At 37.8% G+C, this 23,330-nt stretch overlaps 4 protein-coding genes across 4 annotated transcripts; all 4 read left to right on the forward strand.

Annotated features, from left to right (window-relative positions):
* Positions 1–1,095: 1,095 nt before the first annotated feature.
* FBX2 (F-box protein 2) lies at positions 1,096–3,585 on the forward strand. The gene has a single exon (XM_086252117.1). The coding sequence runs from the start codon at positions 1,703–1,705 to the stop codon at positions 3,401–3,403; it is 1,701 nt and encodes a 566-aa protein (XP_086108243.1). The 5' UTR covers positions 1,096–1,702; the 3' UTR covers positions 3,404–3,585.
* Positions 3,586–6,071: 2,486 nt separating this feature from the next.
* Positions 6,072–8,347, forward strand: LOC147299240 (GDSL esterase/lipase At1g71250-like). The gene is made up of 3 exons (XM_086229649.1): positions 6,072–6,488; positions 7,298–7,945; positions 8,052–8,347. Exons 1-3 carry the CDS (start codon positions 6,197–6,199, stop codon positions 8,312–8,314), a joined length of 1,203 nt encoding a protein of 400 aa, XP_086085775.1. The 5' UTR covers positions 6,072–6,196; the 3' UTR covers positions 8,315–8,347.
* Positions 8,348–8,593: 246 nt separating this feature from the next.
* LOC147299241 (geranylgeranyl diphosphate reductase, chloroplastic-like) lies at positions 8,594–10,162 on the forward strand. Its single transcript, XM_086228767.1, has one exon. The coding sequence runs from the start codon at positions 8,755–8,757 to the stop codon at positions 10,102–10,104; it is 1,350 nt and encodes a 449-aa protein (XP_086084893.1). The 5' UTR covers positions 8,594–8,754; the 3' UTR covers positions 10,105–10,162.
* Positions 10,163–13,937: 3,775 nt separating this feature from the next.
* Positions 13,938–22,766, forward strand: LOC147299242 (putative apyrase 6). The gene is made up of 8 exons (XM_086228766.1): positions 13,938–14,582; positions 15,068–15,180; positions 15,277–15,390; positions 16,083–16,134; positions 17,285–17,443; positions 18,925–19,022; positions 21,933–22,129; positions 22,448–22,766. The coding sequence occupies exons 1-8, from the start codon at positions 14,075–14,077 to the stop codon at positions 22,716–22,718; spliced, it is 1,512 nt and encodes a 503-aa protein (XP_086084892.1). The 5' UTR covers positions 13,938–14,074; the 3' UTR covers positions 22,719–22,766.
* Positions 22,767–23,330: the final 564 nt, after the last annotated feature.

Here is a 23,330-nt window from a genome sequence, read left to right on the forward strand (position 1 = left end):
TCTCTCTCTCTCTCTCTCTCTCTCATTCACTCTCTCTGCAACTCTCTCCCCCGCAACCCGCGCAACACTATATTCGCCGGCACGTGCAACACTATATTCCTTCCCTCACCCACCCAAGCAACCCCCAAACCACCCTCTTGCTCAGAACAATGAGGGGAAGCTGACTGGGGTGGTGGCCGGTCTCGTCATCGAGAAATTGGGTCAATGGTGATTAGCGCTGGCGCGGGCTGCGGAGGAGAGAGTTACAGAGAGTGAGAGAGTCGGGGAGAGAGATAATCACATGGAAATTTTTTTTACATGTTTTTATAATTTTTAATTATTTTTGTGTACACGGGGAAAAATTTAACAACTACGTCATTAAAAAAGTCTAGTTAGTAAAGTCACATAAGCACTTAACTGACATATAGTCTTAGTTCAAGTATACATTTGAAAAAAAAAAAAAATTTGTTCATGGACTCGATTAAAATGATCTATATAATTAAGTGTCTATATTGAACTTATGTCTTTGTTCTTTGTCCCTATAGTTCGGGTTAAGTTCCTCTTTGACCTTTGTAGTTTCAATTGTGCAAATTTGTTCATATAGTTTTCTAATAGTTGCAATTCAAGGACACACATAATTTCGTCAATTTGGTCAACAAAAATAATATGTGACATGTACTATTCGGGATAGTTTAGATAGTTGCAATAATATTAAACAATCCAAAAGCCTAAAACACCATCGTTCTTGTGCTTCGTACTAATTTTGTCAAACAAAATTTATGAAATTATGCATGTGTCCTCGAATTGTAACTAATAGAAATCTATAGAGACAAATTTAACACGATTAAAACTACAAATAACAATCGTGGCAAAAAAAAAAAAAATACATATACCAAAGTAAACTCGACCCAAATTATGGGGACATTTTGCCTTTTCCTTTTGTCTAAAAATTGTCATATCCCTTGAATGAAGATGCTTAAAGGGCGGGATCCGGTGTAGCACAAAAATCAATCTCCAACGTAGTGTCGTACTCGTACGGCTCGTCTTTATTTTAAGCCAGTTCCCAACTCTCATGCGAACCGTTGATAACCTATCCTATCAACGGTGATTAAGCCCTTAATCCCCACGACCATAATCATATGCCTTTGCGAATTGTCTCTCCAAACCGAGTCTCCTCTGTGTCTTCTTCCTGGTATTCAATTCGCCAACCCCAAAGGCCCAAACTTCCAGTTTTTCTCTGTCTCTCTCATACTTGTGTGCACAAAGGTTCGTCCATTAATTCCAAAGGTATTTATAAACCATATCTTATTTTCATGTTTTTTCAGGGGTGACATTTTTCTTTGATTTTTCTAGTTCTCTATTGGATCCAATCACCTTCTATCTATCCAATCCATCTTCGACTTTATTTAATTTTCTTGTAATTTCTATTAACTTTCCCAGATTCTTTTCCTTGTTTGAAATTTTATTTATTTGGCTAGTGCAAGTTCCAATTTTTATCTATTTGGCTATTGCAATTGTTCCTATTTGATTTCTAGGGTTCACTCCAATTATTAGGATTTTTTTTTTTTTTAGGATTTCATTTTTGGATTCTTCTCTAATTTTCCTAATTTAAGATTTTGATTAAAAAAACAGATAAAAGACAATTTGGGGTTTGTGTTATTAAACGTGTTGGCCTTAGGGGAGGTTCCATTCCTTAAATTCAAGTTCCGGGTCATATCTTTTTATGGCATTTGAATGCCAAGTGAGTACTGAGGTTTCTAAGAATTTGGTAGACTGTGTCGACAATCCGTGTGGGCCACAAACTGAATCAATTCAATTCAATTCCAAACTCGAAACTGAAAATTTTGGTATTTCAGAATTAACATCAGATTCCAATACTGAAAAAGGAAATATTGAAATTTCAAAACCCACAACCAAGAAAGAAAATTCAGACTCTTGTAGTTCAAAACAGTTTTTGGCTAGTAATGTCGGTCCCATTTCCCGTCGGTCAATCACCGACCTCCCTCCGGCTTTGATATCTGAAATTCTGAATTGCCTTGACCCGAAAGAACTAGGTATAGTTTCGTGTGCATCGACCTATCTCTATAGGCTTGCATCTGAGCACCATGTTTGGAAGAATTTTTATTGTGAAAGGTGGGGACTTTCAACAGTTCCAACACCTTTGGGTTCAGGATTTTCTGATGAGAAGTCATGGAAGGAATTTTTTGTGGAAAGAGAGTTTCGGAGTAAGACTTTTATGGGACGTTATAGCATCGATGTTTTGTATGGTCATACTGAAGCTGTTCGAACAGTTTTCCTTTTGGCTTCGGCAAAGCTCATATTTACCTCAGGGTATGACCAAGTTGTAAAAATGTGGAACATGGAAGAAGGGTTGTTGATTGCTTCTTCAAGATCCCTTGGTTGCACTATCCGTGCAGTTGCTGGAGATACAAAACTCTTGGTTGCTGGTGGTACCGATGGCTTTATCCACTGTTGGAGGGCAGTGGAGGGGCTTCCACACTTGTTTGATATTAAGGGACCTCAAAACCAGAATACTGAGTTTAGGCTGTGGGAGCATGAGGGGCCCATAACTTCTCTTGCTTTGGATCTTACAAGGATTTATAGTGGTTCGTGGGACATGACTGTTCGTGTATGGGATCGGTTTACACTGAAGTGTGTAAAGGTTTTGAGGCATAGTGATTGGGTTTGGGGACTTGTGCCTCATGATATTACAGTTGCTAGCACATCTGGTTCAGATGTTCATGTTTGGGATACTAGTAGTGGGAGACTGCTGACCATTATTCATAATGCTCATGTCGGTAACACCTACTCTTTGGCACGAAACCACACAGGGGATGTTCTATTTACCGGAGGGGAAGATGGTGCAATACACATGTTTGAAATCATTAGTCGTGGCCTTGAGACCAATGTTTTGCGAGTTGCAACATGGATTCCTCACTCAGATCCTGTGCATTCCCTCGCATTTGAGTTTCCATGGCTTGTTTCTGCTTCTAGTGATGGGAAACTCTCACTAATTGATGTGAGAAAGCTTCTAAGGACTAGGAAGCGTGCTCCAGGGAAGAGTGTTTCATGTGTTAAGCATGTAGATCGGAGTAGTGTGGAACCTCCACAGAGGATGTTACATGGATTTGGGAGAAATCTCTTCTCAGTGGACATTGGTGCTGATCGTATTGTATGCGGAGGTGAGGAAGGTGTTGTTAGGATCTGGAACTTCACACAAGCTTTGGAGATTGAGCAGAGGGTTCGTGCTTTAAGAGGAATACGGTTAGAGAACAGGATGAGGCGGCGCAAGCTCCATTTAGAGAATAGCAGCAAAGGGAGTCGGAATGATCAATGTTCAGTTGCAGCCAAGAAGAATCCAGTCACTGGTGAAAGAAGTGATTGGCACAGTAAACGTGCATTGAGTGGCAAGCTGAAGGCGTAGTAGCAGATGATAGTTGCCTTGTACGATTCTGGCAGTATTACCCTTTTACTCTTAGGATGTTTATGTAACAATACTAAATAGTTTATGGCTTAAGCAAGTAAGCTAACTAATTGTAGATTTCTCCTTCTGTATTTGGATTTATAGTGTTTTCTCACCATCTCATATATTGGTTTTTTGCCTTCTGTTTGTTGCTTTTTAATAATCTTCCATTGTTAGATGGCTTTATTCTGTTTTGTTTAATGTTACTTCAGAAGCTCTAGGCCTTTTTGTTCACTCCCATATAGCGATTTTGTACCTTATACTAAGTAGTGATGTAGGGGAAGGGACAAACTTACCAATACTTGGCTTAAAAGTCTCTATTGAGGAAGTGACAAGAGGCACTTTCATGTGACAGATTGCACAGTATTATATATGAATGCTATTCATGCCTTTAGTTGCTTATATTTGAAGATATGAATGGGATAAAGGTATCTCTTGTTGTGTGTGAGTCTTGAAGAAGGAATTGTTATGCTATTTAGTCTGAATTTTATTTTCTGGGTGCATGGCTAACTTAGGAGAAGAGGTGACTCTAGTGGTCAAGCTTTTTGAGTAAAATGTAGTCCGATGGAGAAGAATGACAATATATTCCAAACTCTTGAATGGTTACCTAGTGCTCATCTTCATATTAGGTTAAAAACAGCAAGGACAAAATGCCTCACCAGGATCTTGTCGGTACTGTTCTGTATGTGGTAAATTTCAGCACTGTTATTCCAGTCAGAACTTTCTACTTGAGTGAAATTTTATCAAATTTTGGCTGCCATGGCGGTTGGGGTAAACAATTTGGAGGACGGCAATATTGTTGCTCTTATTAAATATATATTGCAAAAAGAAACCTATTATTGCTCATGGGTTCCACACATCCACTTCCACTCTTCTTTTTTCTGTTTTGGAAAGCACTTTAGGATTATCAGTTATGTAACCCTTTTTTTTTTTTTTTTGAGAAAACGTAAAGATTTACTATAATATAGAGATTTTTTTTAACTCCAAATAACGATGTCTCATATGCATGGCTTTGGGAGTAAATTAAATTAAGTAAATCCTTTCCTCAAAAAAAAAAAAAAGAAGTAAAATCCTACTTGTACTAAGTTTTTTTCTCTACCTTTTTTTTCCAACCTATGTCGCACGTGTATGCACACAACATCTATGTATTTATAAACAATCATTATGTATTAAAATTGGGAATAAAACTATAAAAGTTGGACTAAATAGCATTGGTGGGGTTGGCACTAAATATTTGCTAAAGAGAATAATAAAAAACATGATAGAGAAGCAAGGGTGCTTATAGTAGAACTTGCTCTTGTAAAATGTGTTTGCAAAGGAAGGGTGCTTAAAATGCTCTGTTTCTAACATGATCATTTGGGCCATAACATGCAATCTATGTTTGCCGCGGACCATTATTCTCAGTTAGGTGACTTAGCATATCTTACTTTCTGTACGTAGCAACCCTTGGGTGATTTCATAGACCCTACTTTCTACATGTAACAACTAGCAACCTCCCAAGTCATCTCATTCATGACAACATTCGCAAAATTGTAGTTCATACTAAGTTAAATTTTATACTTAACTAGAGATTCTTTTATGAGACATGTCATTTGGGCAATCCTCACACAATGAGATGAGATTATAAAATCTGAAATTCGCCCCATTATGAGAAGGTGTCTCATAAGACATGCCCCATAGACTCTATGAGAAGGTGTCTCATGAACTTGATATGATAGACTGATACCAATTAGTAGAATCCTTAGAGCATCTCCAATAGGCTCTTCCAAAGATTGTGGCTCCTTGATTTGGTGAGCCACATCAGATATACTTGCTATAAGAGACTCATCAAACACACTTGTTAAATTAGGGACTTCAATCTCACTCGACTTTTCTCACGAGCAGCAAGCCACTCCTCAAATAACTTTTTGCTATTAAAATATTAAAAGCTGCAATACATTGGGACTTTACTAAAACAGTAATAAATAAAAATTAATTGTAAAATCTACTGGAATAAAAAAATTTAAGATAGCAAATTTGATTCTTCAAACTGAGTCAGTAAAGTACAATTTGAAGAATGAAAATAAGTGTCTCATACAAAAGCTTATCAACCACCTAAGATGTTCTATTTCTCTAACGTGTGGATAATGAGATCCTATCATATAGTTAGTATAAAATTTAAATACTAAATTATAAGCGCTAAACCCAAAATGTAAGCACAATATTAGTACTTGAAAACATAATGAGTAGAAGTGTGTGTAGTGCTGCTGAAACCATGGTCAGTGGCCATAGCCTCTTCAACCATGGATATTGTTCATGACTACCCTTTATTTTTTGGACTAATCTTCATTTTTGGAGTTTGGAAAAAGTAAAAGAAATTCATTTGGAGTAGAAAATTGAAGAAGGGGAAAGTTGTATTTTTGTTATAAAAGCCTTTGGGGTTCCGTTATTTGCATTGCTAAACAAAAATTTCCATCAAGAAATTCGTTTTTTTTTTGGGCCAAAATCCATTAAGAAATTCAATAATACTAGAAGTGAGTATAATCAAGTGTGTCTATAAAAACGTGGGCAACCGACCAGTCCACCAATTTACACCCAAACTTGCCTAAGCTTTGATCATTATTATGCCTATTCCCTAAACCCATATTAACCCAATAGGCCAATTCCCTTACATGAAACTCAAGCATGCTCAACACAACATAGAGAGACAATTCAATTCAATTCAATTCAAGAAAGCAAAGCAAGCGCAGTGAAAACGCAAAGAAACAGAGCAAGATGACAATGTTGAAAGAGAAGAAAAGTTTCGAAACAAAGAAATGGGAGACTGCAAAGCCACCAAAAGGGTTGATTCTTGTTCCTCTTCTAGCCCTTTTGGTTATGGGGTTTGAGGTAATCGCTCATGCGAAATCGCCAGAGGCTTCGAATTCGAATGCCTCTGCGCTCTTCATTTTGGGTGATTCCTCTGTTGATTGCGGAGACAACACATTGTTTTACCCTCTTATTCACAGCCATATGTCCTTGTATTCATGCAACGGTTCTGATTCAACTCTTATTCCACATCTTCTTGGTAACTATTACTCGCTCGCTCATGTCTTTCTTCTGATGATTGTGATATGTGATGCTCTGTTTCTTAGGTTTTCTTTCTTTTCAATTCTTTAGAATTATCTGTGTTGGGCATTTTCTTTGTTTTGAGAATTTGACTGTGTATGATGTGGTTTGGGACTTGGGGTTCATGGTTTTGTTTGTTTCTTGTGGGAACTGCAAACCCATCATTCGTAGAGAGAGAGAGAGAGAGTATTTCTCAAGCTTCTCTCTCAGTCACCTCTGTAGGATTGGAGGGCCCACACCTGTCAGAGCAATAGTAATATGCCACATCAGAAATGGTGACAGACAAATACAAATTCTTCTGATGTGTCAAATTGTCAATGGAACATTAATTCAATAGAAGCAATTTATTTGGACATCATTATTGTATTGTGCAATTATCAGATTGATGACCCTAACAATTCATAACAAGCCTAGTTTTAATGACCAAAATGTGAGCACAGAAAAGGTATTGTCTTTCATATATCATTTAAAGAAGTATTAGCATGTTCTATCCCAAATATATATGCATTTCTGTATGGCCTGGCTGCTAATTTATCAGTGTTCACTTCTGTAAATTACTGGACAAAATAACTTTGTAAATTTATTTACTTTCTATTAAATGAATTGCTAGCTCTGTGTGCCCATATGGGGAATTTGAAAACTTGCTGCACAAGAAAGCAGACAATTTGATTAGCATGGACTAGGCAAACTTTTGCATTTATTTTGCAGCAAGTACAAATTGTGTGGTTTTAATTTAATCTGGGTTTGCACTATTATACATATCAACAGCTAAGAAGATGGACATGCCATATATCCAACCATTCTACAGCCAAAATGGATCCATTGATGGACTGCTGAAAGGCCTCAACTTTGGTTCAGCACAAGCAACAATCATGAACCCCAGCAGCCAGAGCTACCAGTCTGCAAACCAACAGCTCCGCCAAGTTTTCAACACACTGCAGCTCTTACAACTGCAGCTTAGCCAGAAAATAGCTCTCCATTTCATCAGATCTTCCATCTTCTACCTCTCCTTTGGCAAAGACGACTACATCAATTTCTTCCTAGGCAATGCCTCCTCTGGCAGTACTGCAAAGCTCAACTACACTGAACAAGAGTTTTCTCACATGTTGGCAAAACAGATGGTGCATGTGATAAGGAACCTCTATGACATGAATGTGAGGAGGATCATATGCATGGGGATATTGCCTTTGGGATGCACACCACGCGTGTTGTTGGCCTCGTCCGATAAAAAAGCTGTTGATGAAGATGATGGAAGGAGGGGATGCATGGAGGAGATCAACGAGCAGGTCTCGGAGTACAACAGAAAGCTGCACGAAAACATTGCCAAGCTTCAAGCAGAGTTGTCTGATGCCCAGATTGTGTTTTGTGATGTGTACCAAGGAATCAGAAAGATCATAAACAACCCAAAGAAATATGGTACACAACTAAAACACAGTAACACAAATACTCTTTTCATTTTCTGCAGATTTCATGGGTTTTAGTTTCAATCTGAGGACTTGGGGTGTGTTGATTTTTTTTGCAGGATTTGAGGATGTGAAGAGTGCATGCTGTGGGCTGGGAGTGTATGGAGCAGAAATTGGGTGCCTTTCTGTAGAGATGGCATGTGAGCAAGAAACAAGTCATGTGTGGTGGGATTTGTACAACCCCACAAAGGCAGTCAACTTATTGCTTGCTGATTCTGCCTGGTCTGGCTCTCCCCTCTCTCGCATTTGCCGCCCCATCACTATCCAAGAATTGGTTTCTAGTTCCACTACTGCTTCTCTTTCACTGTCAAATCCCACCTGAGTTTGTATTGTAATCTCCACCGTTTTCATGGTTTAGAAATTAGGACTCAAATTGGGAAAATTTTACCATACGAGCATTCCGAACCGATTTTTGACTCTTGTATGTTGACTGGGATTCATATTTTCACTATTATGGTATAGATTCTTCATCTCTAGATCCGTTTGTACCACACTATCACATATGATGTCTGCATTGTAGTCCTTGTTCAATTGAATGTATAGATTCCAGATTCCTCTGTTCAAAATCCAAAGTCAACAAAATGTAAAATACTCAAAAACCCCAAAACTCCAACGTCACATTGTCGGATTTCGAGCCAAAACAGATTAAAATAATATTCAAAAGCAAAAGCAACCCTAGTCCCAAACATCACTCACTAACTCACCAAATTTACTTACAAAACCCACTAAATATTGGGTATTTGCTTCAAAGCCCTTACTACAATGGCCCTCACAGCTTCGCAAGCCATCTTGGGTCTCTTCGCCGCTCCTCTCCCCACCACCAAACCCCACCGCTCTCTCACCATCAGAGCCTCCTCTTCCTCCTCGAACCCACCCATCGTCGGCCGCAAGCTTCGAGCCGCCGTGATCGGCTCCGGCCCGGCCGGCTCCTCCGCAGCCGAGGCCTTAGCCGCTGGCGGAGTCGAGTGCTTTCTCTTTGAGCGCAGCCCCTCCGCCGCCAAACCCTGCGGCGGCGCCATTCCCATCTGCATGCTCGACGAGTTCGACATCCCCGCCGACCTCATCGACCGCCACGTCACCCGCATGCGGATCTTCTCCCCGTCGAATCTCGCCGTCGATTTCGGCAAAACCCTCCGCCCCAACGAGTTCATCGCCATGCTGCGCCGCGAAGTACTCGATTCGTTCCTCCGCTCGCGCGCCGAGTCGCGCGGTGCCAGTCTCATCTCCGCGCTCGTCACGAATCTCGAGGTCCCGGAATCATCCGACGCGCCGTACGTGGTGCATTATACGATGGACAACACGCGCCACGCGCTGGCCGTGGACGTCGTAATCGGCGCGGACGGTGCCAACAGCCGAGTCGCCAAGTCGATCAAAGCGGGAGACTACGCCTGCGCCATAGCGTTTCAGGAGAGGATTAAACTGACGGACGAGAAAATGGAGTACTATCAAGATCTCGCGGAGATGTACGTGGGAAACGACGTGTCGCCCGATTTTTACGCGTGGGTTTTTCCAAAATGTGACCACGTGGCAGTGGGGACGGGTACGGTGTGCTCGAAGCAGGATATTAAGGTGTTCCAAAGGGGGATTAGGGCGAGAGCCAATTCCAAGATCAGCGGTGGCAAGGTGATCAAGGTGGAGGCCCACCCGATACCCGAGCATCCGCGTCCCAGACGCGTAAGGGGGCGCGTGGCGCTTGTAGGGGATGCGGCCGGGTACGTGACAAAATGTTCGGGTGAAGGGATTTATTTCGCGGCAAAATCGGGGAGGATGTGCGGGGAGGCGATCGTGGCGGCGTCGGAAGGAGGGATGAGGATGATCAACGAAGGGGATTTGAGGAGGGAGTATCTGAAAGTGTGGGATGAGAAGTACATTACAACGTTTAGGTTCTTGGACTTGTTGCAAAAGGTGTTTTATGGGAGTGACGCGGCGAGAGAAGCGTTGGTGGAGTTGTGTGGGGACGAGTATGTGCAACGCATGACGTTTGAGAGTTACTTGTACAAGAGGTTGGCGGAGGGTAATAGATGGAAGGATGCTAAGATGGTTGTCAATACCATTGGAAGTTTGATGAGGTGTAACATTTTAGGGAAGAAAATGGAGAGTTTAGTGTTGTAGCCTGTAGGATTAGATTCCCTTGCCTCTTATGGCCTTTGTGCCTTTCTGAAAAAGGAAAGATTTGCTTGCCTCGTATCGTCATATGTTTGATTTGCTTGCCTTGAAGTCGTTTGTTTTTTCTTTTAAGATGAATATAATGGTATGTGTGGATTTTTAGTTGCAATTGTTTTTTTTTTTTACTTGCTCACAAAAGATATAAGTCGACACTCAGCACTCTAATAAGTACTAAGATCCTAAAACTACACATTCTTAAAACAAAGACCGACCATGGGAGCATGAAGATTCCACGTCTTTAACAGTGGAGTCGATAACGAATGATCACGCTAATTAGCCAACCAATCTTCCCCCAAATTATCCTCACGCATAAAATTTGGTGCTTCATGCATAAAATTTAGCAAGAGCTCAAAAAAGTTTGTATATCGTTTATGATCATCAAAATTTCCATCAGGGCCGACATCTTTCAAGAACGGAATCATTATAATTGGATTAACTTTTTGGCCAGTTACGTCTATCAATACCCACTCAGTGTAGTGACACCCCTGTTTAGGTGTACTCAATACTTGTGTAATGCGAGTATGTAATTGACTTCAGTTTTTAAATGTGGGCACAAATTTTATAGATTTTTTATATATTATATTTTGTGAAAATAATAAAAAAAAAAAAAAAGGCAAATTACACAAAAGTACCTCAACTAACTACCCTATTTCACTTGAATACCCTAATAAAAAAAAGTTGCTCAGAGATACCTCAATTACTGATTTTGCACATCCAGATACCTCCGTCAACTTTTCCGTCTAAGGACCGTTAACTTCTTACGTGGCGTGCTGATATGGTTTTTAAAAAATGCCACGTGGACAAAAAAATAATAAAAAATTAGATAAACTTTAAAAAATGAAATAATTATTTTAAAAAACTAAAAAAATTAAAAACACAATAATTAATTAAAAAAGCAAAAAAATAAAGAAAAAATGGAGCACTGTTGCAGCACCGCTCCTCCCGCCTCCCACCCCTCCCTCCGAGACCCACCCAACCCAGCCACCCAACCCAGCCACCCACCCCTCCGACCCCAGCCACCTTGTCGCCGACCCCAGCCACCACGCCGCCGACCCACCTGACCACCCACCCTCTCTTTCCCCGCCCCGCCCCTCTCCTCTCTCTCTCTCTCTCTCTCTCTCTCTCTCTCTCTCTCTCTCCTCGAAACCCCAGCCCCGAGCCCTCCTCCCTTGCGTCGGCCACCCAATTCAGTGACCCACCATCAGACAAAAAGATAGGCAAGGCTGGGCGCTGCTGGGTGTGGCAAAGCTGGGAGCGACTGGGCGTGGCAAGGCTCGGCGTGGCTTGTCGGGGCAAGGCTGGGCGCGGCGAGCAGATTTGGGCAAGGCGGGGCTGGGGCTGGGGCTGGGGCTTGGTGAGGGGCCTTGGCTAGGCGAGGAAGGGAGGGGCGGGGCTAGATTCATTTCTCAGACTTCAATCTGGTCCCTTCGATTTGTAGCTATGGCTGCAGGTGTTTGCAGAAGAAGAAGATAAAGAGGGAGGAGGGCTCGACGCTGGTTAATTGGGTGGCCGACGTGATCTACAGTGAAGGTGGTGGGGAAGGGAAGGGAAAGGGTGAAGCTGGTGGCTGTAGAGGGGGAGAGAGGTGGGTGGGTTGGGTGGCCGACGGGGGGAGGCGGAGGGAGGAGGGATCGGGGATGCGAGGTTGCTGGGTTGCTAGGTTTTTTTTTTTTTTTTTAAGTTTTTAAAATAATTATTTCATTTTTTAAAGTTTATTTAATTTTTTATTATTTTTTTGTCCACGTGGCATTTTTTTAAAACCATATCAGCACGCCACGTAAGCAGTTAATGGTCCTCAGACGGAAAAGTTGACGGAGGTATCTGGGTGTGCAAAATCAGTAATTGAAGTAACTCTGAGCAACTTTTTTTTATTGGGATACTCAAGTGAAATAGGGTAGTTAGTTGAGATACTTTTGTGTAATTTGCCCTAAAAAAAATATATGTAAATATACATAAAAAATCAAAAGACCTCATTTTTATGATTTGCCTTGAGTCCCCAAAATCTCAAGCCATGTATGTAATCCTAATAAAAACTATAAATTTTATATCACAAACTCATAAATATCTTAAATCATACTTAAACAAATTTTCACACATGCAAGTAACCTCTTGTAAATGCACATTAATGCGGTTGAAGCACGGTGAGCCTTTGGGGTTAAGGCATACCATGAAAGTTAGGCCTCATTTGCATTAGCGGGAAATATATAGATGCTAAACAACTCAGAAGTCTCTCACAAATGTTACAAATACTTAAAAACTTTTAGGTGATTTTTTTAACTTTTAGGACAATATTTTCTTAAAATCAGAGTGTCTCTCAAGTTATGTTGTGCGTTTGACCCTCATTTCTCTTTTTGTGTCGGTGCAATTGCAATTTTCCTAGGATTATAAGAGTTGACTGAAGTGCTCCTTGTTGTTTAATTGATAAAGTTTGAAAACTAACCTCTTTTTTTATTTCCATGAAAGATTTTTAACCCTTTTTTTTCAAGTTTTAGAAATATAACTATTGAACAGTGCTGGAACCCATTTTGAGCAATGTTTGAATCATGTCACATATAGAGTGAGAGAGAGTGTGTGTGCTGGGGGTTATATTTTTAAAACTCGAAAAAAAGGCTAAATTTTAAAGGACATAAATTGACTAATTGTTCAAATTTCCCAAAACTTTTTTAGTTCAACCGATTCAATTTTTCTTCCTACACACAAATTGCATCTATTAACTATAAATTTATGACTTTAAAAGTTATAATCATAGATTTGAAATAAAAGACATATAATATAAGAGAAAATACGATTATAATCATGAGATTACACTGAAAATTGAGAATTATGGAGAGAAGGTAGATTGAAGAAGGTAGAAGAAGGTATATATATTGGGAAGGTAGATTGGAGAAGGTAGTTACTTTCTCAATCTTCTAAACTTCCATGTATGATTGGAAGCATCTTGCTATCTTTTTTTTGGGTCATACTTGTTGTCATTCTCATTGTGCAATGTAGTCTTCTGATCGAAACCGTTCATTTTTTAAATGATTATTTAAAAATAATTTTTGCAAAAAATAATCAAATTGAAAATCGTTTGGTCATGCAACTATTATCAAATAACAGACAGTGAGTCTAACTGTTACCAAAACTGTCTGTTTATTTGATAATAATTAAATAATCAAACGATTTTCAATTTGGTTGATTTTTTTTCAAAGAGGATATTTAAATGATAATTTAAAAAATGAAGATCATAAGACTACACTATAAAATGACAATGACATGAGACAAAGTCAAAAAAAGGTAGATTGAAAAAAGCAATTAACATTCCTTATAATATGGTAACTATGTATATCATACTTCCAACCAATTCACTTTCTCTCTAATCATACTTGGTATCTTTGTTCTTGATGTAACCTCTACCATGGTGATGCTTTCAATCATTCATGAAGTTTACAAGATTAAGAAAGTAACAACCATAACAAGTTAAAAACCAACTATTTAGAGCATATCGAGCTATTCCTTAAACAGTTCCTCAAATTTAAATTTAATGAAAAATAATATAAGCTCCAATTCTTTCTTAAAGCCTCTCCATATTTGAGATTTTTTTAAAAATTTCTCAAAATCAAGTTGAATGAATAAAGCTTCCCAAATCTCCAATGATTAGATTCAGGAAATTTTCAACTTTAGAATCGGAGAGTCATTCACCAAATTTAATTTTTTCTCAAAACTTATCCTCATATTTAAAAGAACAGTACCACATTTTTATACCATAATTTCATACCAGCCAATTTACACGGCAATAATACAGATTTGCTTTCGACAACAGTGTGCACTTCCATTACAAATTTGCATACTGCACCCAGGTGCCGGCCCAGTGCCCCAGCCCCAAAACCAAATGTAGCGAAGACGAGCAAGAGCTCAACCTCAAAAGCTTGTCCCGATGGATTTGTCAGCCCTCCAAATCCAATCCAAGAGACCCCCACAATCCAGTCCCACCTTTCGCCTCCGCCTCCACTCCAAATGCCTCATCCCCTTCCTCTCTCTCCTCGTCCTCCCCTTCCTCTTCTACCTCCTCTCCACCGCCCACAAACTCCACATCTCCCACAAATTCTCCCCCTCCGAATCCACACTCTTCGCCGTCATCATCTCCGCCCGCCCCGCCGCCACCCGGATCCGGGTCTTCCAATTCCTCGACGGAACCGCGCCCTCCAGCTCCACCAAGACCCTCCCCGGCCTCCCCGCCCGACCCGACCGCGCCGGCGGGTCGCTCCGGCCGTTAATTCAGTTTGCCAAGCAGCACGTGCCCAAGAAGCAGCGGGGGAACACGAAGGTGCTCCTGTTCGCCGGTGCGGAGTTGGAGCTGAATCAGAAGCTTCTGGAGTCGTGTAGAAAGGTGCTGAGGTCTTCGGGGTTTTGGTTCAAGGACGAGTGGGCCAGAGTGATTACAGGTGAATTCAACTACTGAGTTAGGCCAAATTTTGAAAACTAGCCCTTTTTAGTTTTAGAAAATTAGGATCAAATACAAATTATAATAATTTTTCAGCAAAACTGTAAGGGATTAATTATTATTATTTTTTTTTTATAAAAGATTCAGTGTCATTGTTTAGATTTTTAGAAATTTAACTTCGAGTAGTGCAACAAGCCCTCAAGCTGAGCACTGCTCAATGTTTAGATTACGTTCAACCAGCCTTTTTTAGTTTAAATTAAATATTTTGAGTGTTTTTTTGAGTCTCAGAAATTTAACCCTTGAGCAGTGCTTGAGCTCCTCCTTGAAAAATGTTCAAACTAAAAATCTAAAAAAAGGATTAAAAGTCTTTAATTGACACAAATTTTGGGATTTTTTTTTTTTTTTTTTTTTTTTCAATTTTTTCTCTGAAAGAGCCATTAGATCTTAGGGCTTGACTAAATTGCTCAATTGCGATTTGGTACACAGGTGAGGAACAAGGGGTTTATGCTTGGGTCAGTGCCAACTACGCCCTTGGAACATTGAAGAGTGAGCCTCAGGAAACCATTGGGGTTGTTGAACTTGGTGGGACTTCTTTGCAGGTTTCTTTCATTTACCAATGCGTCTACCATTTCTAAACAATTTACAGTTTGTCTGTGTATTTGTGTATTAATAGATGAAGAAGTGAACACTTGCAGGTTACCTATGCCCAAAAAGAAACGCTAGAAGTGAAATATTCTCCGTCTCGAATTATCAAACTGTTTGGAGTTACTTACCACCTTTATAGTCAGAACTTGCCTCAATTTGGCCAGGTTTTTGCACCTATATTCCCTTGTATATTGGTTTTTAAATTATAAGACTGTTGAGGAAATTTTATTCATCGACAATTGTCTCAAATATATTGGGCAAGATATCTAAATATACAGCTCAATTTATGCTCTCTGTGATTTTATACACTTTCTGCTTAATGTATATCTATGTCTAATTAGTATATGTGCCAATGCAAATGTGTGTGATCAACTACGTATGTATATTTTGTAGAATTTGATAGGAATAGGATAACTTAGGTAATAGAAAAGTATTGTTTCCTGTTGATATCATTAGGAAACTTGGGTTATCTTATAAAATTCCAAGCAGATGCTAAGTCATTGGTTATGTGGTTTGCAGCGTGATATATTAGACATCAATGACATTAATTGTGGATGTAATATATGTATATATTTGGTTTGGACTCAATGAATTGGAATTTTTTGTATTTTTGATTAATTGTTTTTTCTCCCTCAAATAGGGATGGATGGCTAATAGATAATTGACCACTAAATCTCTTCTTTATATGAATTGATTTTTGTAATGGAACTACAGCTTGTGTTTATCCTTTATACTGTTTGTAAATTTTTGCAATTACCTTGAAATTTACGTTACTTTATCATGTTGGAAAGTTTTTGACGATACAGAGGAAGCTCCTTGACCAAATGATATGAAAACCTTTTATTTTTTTGTACAGGATGCAGCTTGGGAATCACTATATGAGCTGCAAAATTCCAGAGAGACGACTTGTACGATCTGTTGACCTTTCTCTTTATTGGTACCATGGGATAAAAGTTGATTTCATGGTACTTTAAACTACTATAATTATATACTAAACTATGTATTGCATGACTTCAATTGCTTGTGGATATTGGTTTATGAACTGATGATGCTTGGGATCTACTTTTTCATTCACACCATTGGTTCAGGTCTTTTTTGTTTTGTTATTTTTTAAAGTTAAAAATTAACTTTAGCTTAGTGTTGGTAAAACATCAGTGGTGCATTCTGATATTTTACATCATTAAAGCTAATTGCATTTATTGCAATGTAGTGAAAGGTTCAAAGCTGTATAATAATAACTAGTTTTAGTTGCTAGAGCTCGTTGGGGTCTACCTAATGCTTGAGTCATTCTTAGGCAGCAAAATATATCTTTATTATATTGTCATGGATTTTTTTTATTCATATTTCTTAGTAGTGTATAAAATTATGTCTTCCTTTTCATATGCAATGAATTTTGGATTGAGAATTGAAAACATTTTCACAAATAGGAACCGAAAAATAAATGCACAACTAACATAAAGACTAACTAACAAGTATCAGAGACACTTTAATGCATTGAGCTGAATCTTGGCATGATATTGAACACTGTCGATGTTAGAATACAACCAATGTAGCATGACAACGGACACTGTTGTAACTTGGGAGTAAAAACATAGAAATGCTTTAGATTCATTATTGACCGTTATTTTAGGGTCATTATAAAATTCTTATTTTATTATTATAAGTGTCCTTGCATGTGTGCCCTAATTTTTGAAAACTCTTATCATCATATCCACGTTGTATTGTATCCAAATTCCCCATGACAATTTCCATGCTTCCTAGGTTTGATTATCTTGCATCCATTGCCTTGTGTGTGGTCACTATTTCTCTTCATTGCTGCTTGTACCTACTTATCCAGTGGTGTTTGGTTCGGGTAATTAATAGTTTAGTGTTGAAACATTATACAAACAAATATTTGGTATGAAACAAATCTTAACATGCAGTATCTTGGTGGTTTAATCTGTTGCATGTATTGGCGTTTTTTTTGGATTGAGCCATAAGCATGACTCCATGCACATTCTATATTTTGCTTTTATAATCTGTTGCTGATGTGGTAAAAATTATTCACTTGTTATGCAGTTTCAAATTTGAAAGAGGGAAGTCTTGGTAACCCTTGTATTCCTAGAGGATATAATCTGACAGCAAAAGCAAGTGATACACAACTTGTAGCGTCCTCACTGGGTGGAAACTTTTCTGCATGCAAATCTGAAGCTTTGACATTATTAAAGAGAAGACAAGGTAGCATCATCTTCTGCTCCTTCAGTATCATGAGTTTCTGATCTTCATTTTCATTTGAAATTCAATTATCTTGTGCTGGTATCTACTTGTCATTGGCTTTCTGCTTCTGTTGGACAGTTTAATGGAGATTATTTCTTTATTGGAAAATATTATATTATCTTTACATTTTAAGTTGTCTAGCATTGAGAGGAGAAGAAATATTTAAAATGTTACTAAGTGATTATATGACTTATGGTTTGAGATGCTATTGAGATTTGAGAGAGACATAATTCAAGAAAGATTCTTGTTTTATTGATAGGTTTGTGCAATAAACTACCTAATAAGGTATAAACACTACTAATTAGCCTCTTTCTTACTGTCACTATCGCATATGCCAGTAGTGGCAACAACAGAACTTTTGATTATGTTGCCTTTCTGAAAGGGAGTAAGGTGTAAGCCCAAATTCATAAAAATCAATGATTTAGGTAAGAAATCTTTCTTGGAAGTTTTATAAGGGCCAAGAAAATTTCCAAGCACATGCATATTTTGTGGATGTGTACTGGGATTTTTTTGAAATAAAACACACACATCCACACACACACACACACACACACACACAACATCAGTGATACTACCCTCGCAAGAGCTCTCTACCTCACATTAGGAAAACCCTCTTCCCATTAGTTTGAGAATTAAAACCTATCTAATCAACTCCAGATCACCTCTGCACTAAAAGATTAGAGTATAAACTGCACTATGTAGTTATACATCAATTAAATTAGTGTCTCTAATAAGGTCACTGAAAACCCTCTTACATCCACACGCACACAACATCAGTGATACTACCCTCACAAGAGCTCTCTACCTCACATTAGGAATAACCCTCTTCCCATTAGTTTGAGAATAAAAACCTATCAAATCAACTCCAGATGACCTCTGCCCTAAAAAAATAGAGTATAAACTGCACTATATAGTTATACATCAATTAAATTAGCGTCTCTAATAAGGTCACTAAATACCCTCTTACTTTGTCACTCTCTGCCCCTTTGATTTTTCTGAAACAAACCTTGTCGCATTAAAATCTTCCCCAATACACCAACTTGGTCCACAAAGACCATATCGAATCTAGTCCAAATCACCTCTACCCTCAAATTGGAATGAGTATAAAGTGCTATTTGATACATTTATTCGTAATTAGCATATCTACTGGATTAGATTACATATCTTTTGTTCGTAATTGACACCCTAATCAGGCTTTCAAGAAAGAATTCACTGCCTGCTTATTGATAAATTTGATAAAATATATCTACCTATATTATTCTTAGGCATATTCTTTGCCTTTATTCTCTCTTATACCATTTTTATTTTCTGATAAATGATCTTGTTTATGTTAGCATTATGTTCAAAAAGATGTCTGTTTGATGTTTGAGGTCTTTTTGAGAATCTAGGTTACTTGTATGAAAAAGATATTCCTTAATAGCTTTTCATTATATAAAATGCAGATAAATGCATCCACACACCTTGCAGAATTGTCTCATCCCTTCCTTTTGAGTTACGGGGCAAGCCAGTTTCTATGGAGAACTTCTTATTTACATCTGAGGTTGGTAAACAATGACATAAGTTCACATTATTTGTTAGGATTTAGTTGCCATGAGTTTTGGGTTTATTATATTTAGGGTACTAATTGTTTTTGGTGACATGCAAACAATCTTCTCTATTTGATTCTACCTTTCTTATAAGATAATGTAAATATGTAAAAAGTGACTGCCAAAATTCTTCGTTAGGGATTTGGACAAGCATTACACTTTTATTTGGCAGTCTTTGTGATAGAGTACTATATCTCCTTTAGGCATGATGGCCTTGAATTTAAGGCTTGAAGTGGAACCTTATGGATATATGTAACAAGAAGACTTGCCAACAAGGGTGCCAAGTTTGAAGAGAAGTTTTTTCAGCATTTATATAGGTTTTGAAAGTAGTTTGCATATGGCCATCGAAAATAATAGCCACTTTTGAAATCAAATTATGTTGAACTTTTCTACCTCCTTTTCTAATACACATTAAGAACTTTCAATAGGATTGAAGAGAGCATATGATTTCCGTTGGATAGATTCAAAATTAGGCTAAATTATTTTTTTGGTCCTTGTAGTTTGAGCATGATTTCACTGTAGTCCATACAGTTTCAAGTTAAACATTTATAACCTTCGAAGTTTAGTAAAATTGCAATTGGGCCCGAAATTACTTTTTTGTCAAAATTGATAGATGGAAGTGGAATGTGCTAGTCATGTGCAAGGGTAAAATTGTAAGTTGATGACAGGTCCTAGCTCTCCCTTTATTGCCCATGGAAATAAAGGGTATTAGGGATATCAATTTAAAAATTGGGGATTTCTGAAAGGGGGGGATGATAGGGACTGAGGTAGTTTAAAATGTTTAAAATGGGAGAGCTAAAATCCATCATCAAATTAACACCTACCCTTGCACGTGACCAACATGTGTGATATTCGTCAACCAATTTAACGGAAATTTAATTTTGGAACCAATTGCAATTGTTAGTAACCTACAAGGGTATAATTGTTTAAATTGGAACTATAGGGATAAAAGTGGACTCAAGCTCAAATTACAAGGACAAAAGTGTAATTTAGTCAAAATTAAGTTCATATTCAGTTAGAGGGGCTTGTTGAGTGTTTTTTGGTTTAGGTCCTAGATGCTTTTGGAAGCATTGGCTTGAGTTTGGGCCTGTATTCAAATTCTATCACTTCCTCTTTGGTGGCTGTTCATTTAGAGAAGCATGTCAAACTGGGTCATTTAATCTCAGCTTGCTAGATTGAGCTGAACTTGAGCTTGACCTTTATGTTTGAACTTGAACTGGAGCTTTAGCCTGAGCTGAACTTTGTAACTTAAAAAGAGTAATCAATGATTTTTGAAAATATATATTGTTAAGACTTGAAAATATGTCTCTTTTCTATTATACATAAGCTTGCAATCCTCCTAGATGAGCCGAGGCAAGCTTAGTTGATGTAGGACAATAGTTAAAAGTATGGAAAGAGAAGATATATCTGGACTCACTCCGGCCTTTGGCATCGCACCAAAGGTGTATTGGAACCACTCCAATAGAAAAATAGAAAATTTCGGCTTCACACCAGACTTTGGCATCTCACCGAAGGTGGCTTGGAATCACTCCAAGTCAACTTGTGCTTCACACACACCCAAATTCCTTTCACAATTAACTTCATTTCAAAGATTACAAAGTAGCCCTTTTATAGAGCCATTGGTACATGAACATTAAGACCCACTTTAATACACCTAGGAATTCTAAAAGACAACTCTTGACACTTAATACATTGATATTAGGACATAAAGAGACTCAAGGCAGTAAATATAAGACTCTACAATAATCTAAAATAAATGCATAAATTGCATTTATTAAGTGCCTGGAACTTGGATGGTCTTCTTTATTATACTTTGGACTAGGCTCCTGCATTATTAGGGGTTTAATAAACAAGCCCAAATGACTCGGGTGTGAGTCTAGCCTTTGCCTGCAGCATAGCTCATTGTGTTCATTCCTAGGAATCAGGGATTTATCTTGATAAGTAATAGTGCACAAGGGGACTACACTTGCTCAAGGTATCTGAACAGTGACTAGTGAGTTTTACATTTACCCTCACACCCATTCTCTTCAGTAAGTCAAATTTGAATGAGTTTAAACCTGCTTGCAAAAATGGTTCACTTGAATTTTTATTTACAAAGGGGGTTAAAAGTCCCTGCTTGCACAAACGGAATATTACCCGGTCCTATCTGTTAGAAATCTCTGGTTCCTTAAGGTCTGAACTCTTAAAAACAGCACTGATTTACTTGATTATCTCAAACTATCAACAAGGCCAAATTCCAAGACAAGATAGAAGGGAAAGTACCAAAGTATATTTGTCTCAATCTCAAGAGCGCTTTTCAAGCAATCAAGGTCTCAGACAACCTACACAACAGCTGAACGTATGTTAAACTTAGAATTAAAATATTAGAGCTTGCATATCAGGGGAATGCCAAGAAATTTGGCTTTCTACCATGTCGTTGAAGGCTGTTCTAGGTTCCAGGAAACTAGCGTCTTTTAGAACTCACCTTGGTAAGTATTGCCCAGAAATTAGAAATATGTACCCACCAATGCATGAGCGTGCAATCATTAGAACATATCAATGGTTCCCTTCAACCTAATTTGAAAGTTAGCTTACATAGATTAATGTATGCCACTGTAAATGGAGTGACAATTATAAAGAGTGTGTGACACAAATGAATTCAATTTTTGCAAAATGATTTGGCTAATTTTATGTTGGAAGTCTGTCGTAACCATACTTTTACGTGAATCTACATAAAAGGGAGTGAAAGACATGCCAAAGATAAATTATTTTATTTGACATTTTAATCTTGGATTCATCTATATAAATTGCATGTTTTTTACATTATTTCAGGTGCCCTTTAAGTTTTAATCTGATAATTTTGTCTGTTTTTCAACCTTGTACAGCTTTTTGGGCTGGTTCCCAGGGCTTCCTTGTTTGAATTGGAGGCAGCAGGACAACGTTACTGTGAGGATGATTGGGATAAACAGAAAAATCAACATCAGACCGTTGATGATTTAGATCTGTTGAAATATTGTTTCTCATCTGCATATATGGTGGCACTGTTGCATGACAATCTAGGAATCCCCATGGATGAGAGAAGGTATGTTCGCTTTACACTTACAGGCATGGTAGTAATCTTGATCCATATTCTTTATTTATCTAATAGATTCAGCTGAGTCTTATCAAAAAGCTGCTGAAAACATTATGAGCTATACAGCTAATATTTTCGGTGTTGATGCATGCGTATTTTAAACCTATACATAGGCACTCTGCATGTATCCCTATTACATCTTTCATTCAAACCTATACAATACTAAATAATGCGATTTAGCTTGCCTGAACTGAAAGTTGTTTAAGGGGGAAGCCTTTTTTGCAATGTTTAAGTTAATAATAATTATAATATTATTATTCTCTTCAGGGTTGGATTTACAAATCAGACTGGAAACATTCTCCAAGATTGGACACTTGGAGCTTTTATTGTTGAAACAATGCTGGAGCCCCTTGAATGGGAAGTTGATAATCTGGGCCAAGTTGTTGGAAATGAGTCAGTCACCTATTTTTCTTTCTTTGCATTTCTTTTAATAGCTGTATTTGCTGTATTCTTTCTATTGCAATCACGGAAACCACAGTTAAAGACTATATACGATTTAGAAAAGGGACGCTATATTATCACCCATGTACCTAGGTAATAAATTATACTTCTTTATTTATTTTATAGTTTGTTCTCATAATGTTCATTCAAGAGGATTCTGAAAACTGTATTTCATGATGAAGCAATTCTTGTGAAAAATTACTGTGAGAACTTAGCAACCCTGCGTCTATATATACTTCTTAAAGCATGGCTATTTACATGACTTAATTATAGGACTATACAAGGAAATTCAAAATCATTATGTAGCATGGTACTGTTTCCTGCATATTTAAAACGTCAAAATTGAGAGTTAAATATATTAATTATGGGAAAGGAGATACCACAATTAGTAAATGTCCACACAAAAAAATCTTGGGGTTGATCAATAGATTTAAGAAGAAATGATGTCTTCACATAAGTGGTTTAATTACTATCAGATGTGAATTAATTGCTAAATTTTTGGAATTTATTTGATTTCATAATGAAGACAATAAATCGAATCTTTATTAATTCAAAAACAACCCTTCAAGTTTGGTAAAAAAAATATCTTCCTAATTAATTGAAAATTAAGGTCTATTGATTTTAACTACTAAATTTTAATAATTTTTTAGTTTAGGTATCAAAATTAAATAGCATTTTAGATTAGGTACTAGTTGAAAAGTCAAACAAA

This window comes from Dryas octopetala, chromosome 1 (assembly GCF_963921425.1).
Source record: "Dryas octopetala chromosome 1, drDryOcto1.1, whole genome shotgun sequence".
In the NCBI taxonomy this organism is placed as follows: Eukaryota; Viridiplantae; Streptophyta; class Magnoliopsida; order Rosales; family Rosaceae; genus Dryas; species Dryas octopetala.

Bases quoted from the DNA above. Each gene is read 5' to 3' on its own strand.
- FBX2 (XM_086252117.1), top strand. From the start codon at position 1,703: ATGGCATTTGAATGCCAAGTGAGTACTGAGGTTTCTAAGAATTTGGTA.
- LOC147299240 (XM_086229649.1), top strand. From the start codon at position 6,197: ATGACAATGTTGAAAGAGAAGAAAAGTTTCGAAACAAAGAAATGGGAG. The intron at 6,489-7,297 runs GTAACTATTACT...ACATATCAACAG, and splicing joins TCTTATTCCACATCTTCTTG to CTAAGAAGATGGACATGCCA. The intron at 7,946-8,051 runs GTACACAACTAA...TTTTTTTTGCAG, and splicing joins AAACAACCCAAAGAAATATG to GATTTGAGGATGTGAAGAGT.
- LOC147299241 (XM_086228767.1), top strand. From the start codon at position 8,755: ATGGCCCTCACAGCTTCGCAAGCCATCTTGGGTCTCTTCGCCGCTCCT.
- LOC147299242 (XM_086228766.1), top strand. From the start codon at position 14,075: ATGGATTTGTCAGCCCTCCAAATCCAATCCAAGAGACCCCCACAATCC. The intron at 14,583-15,067 runs GTGAATTCAACT...TTTGGTACACAG, and splicing joins GTGGGCCAGAGTGATTACAG to GTGAGGAACAAGGGGTTTAT. The intron at 15,391-16,082 runs GTTTTTGCACCT...TTTTTTGTACAG, and splicing joins ACTTGCCTCAATTTGGCCAG to GATGCAGCTTGGGAATCACT.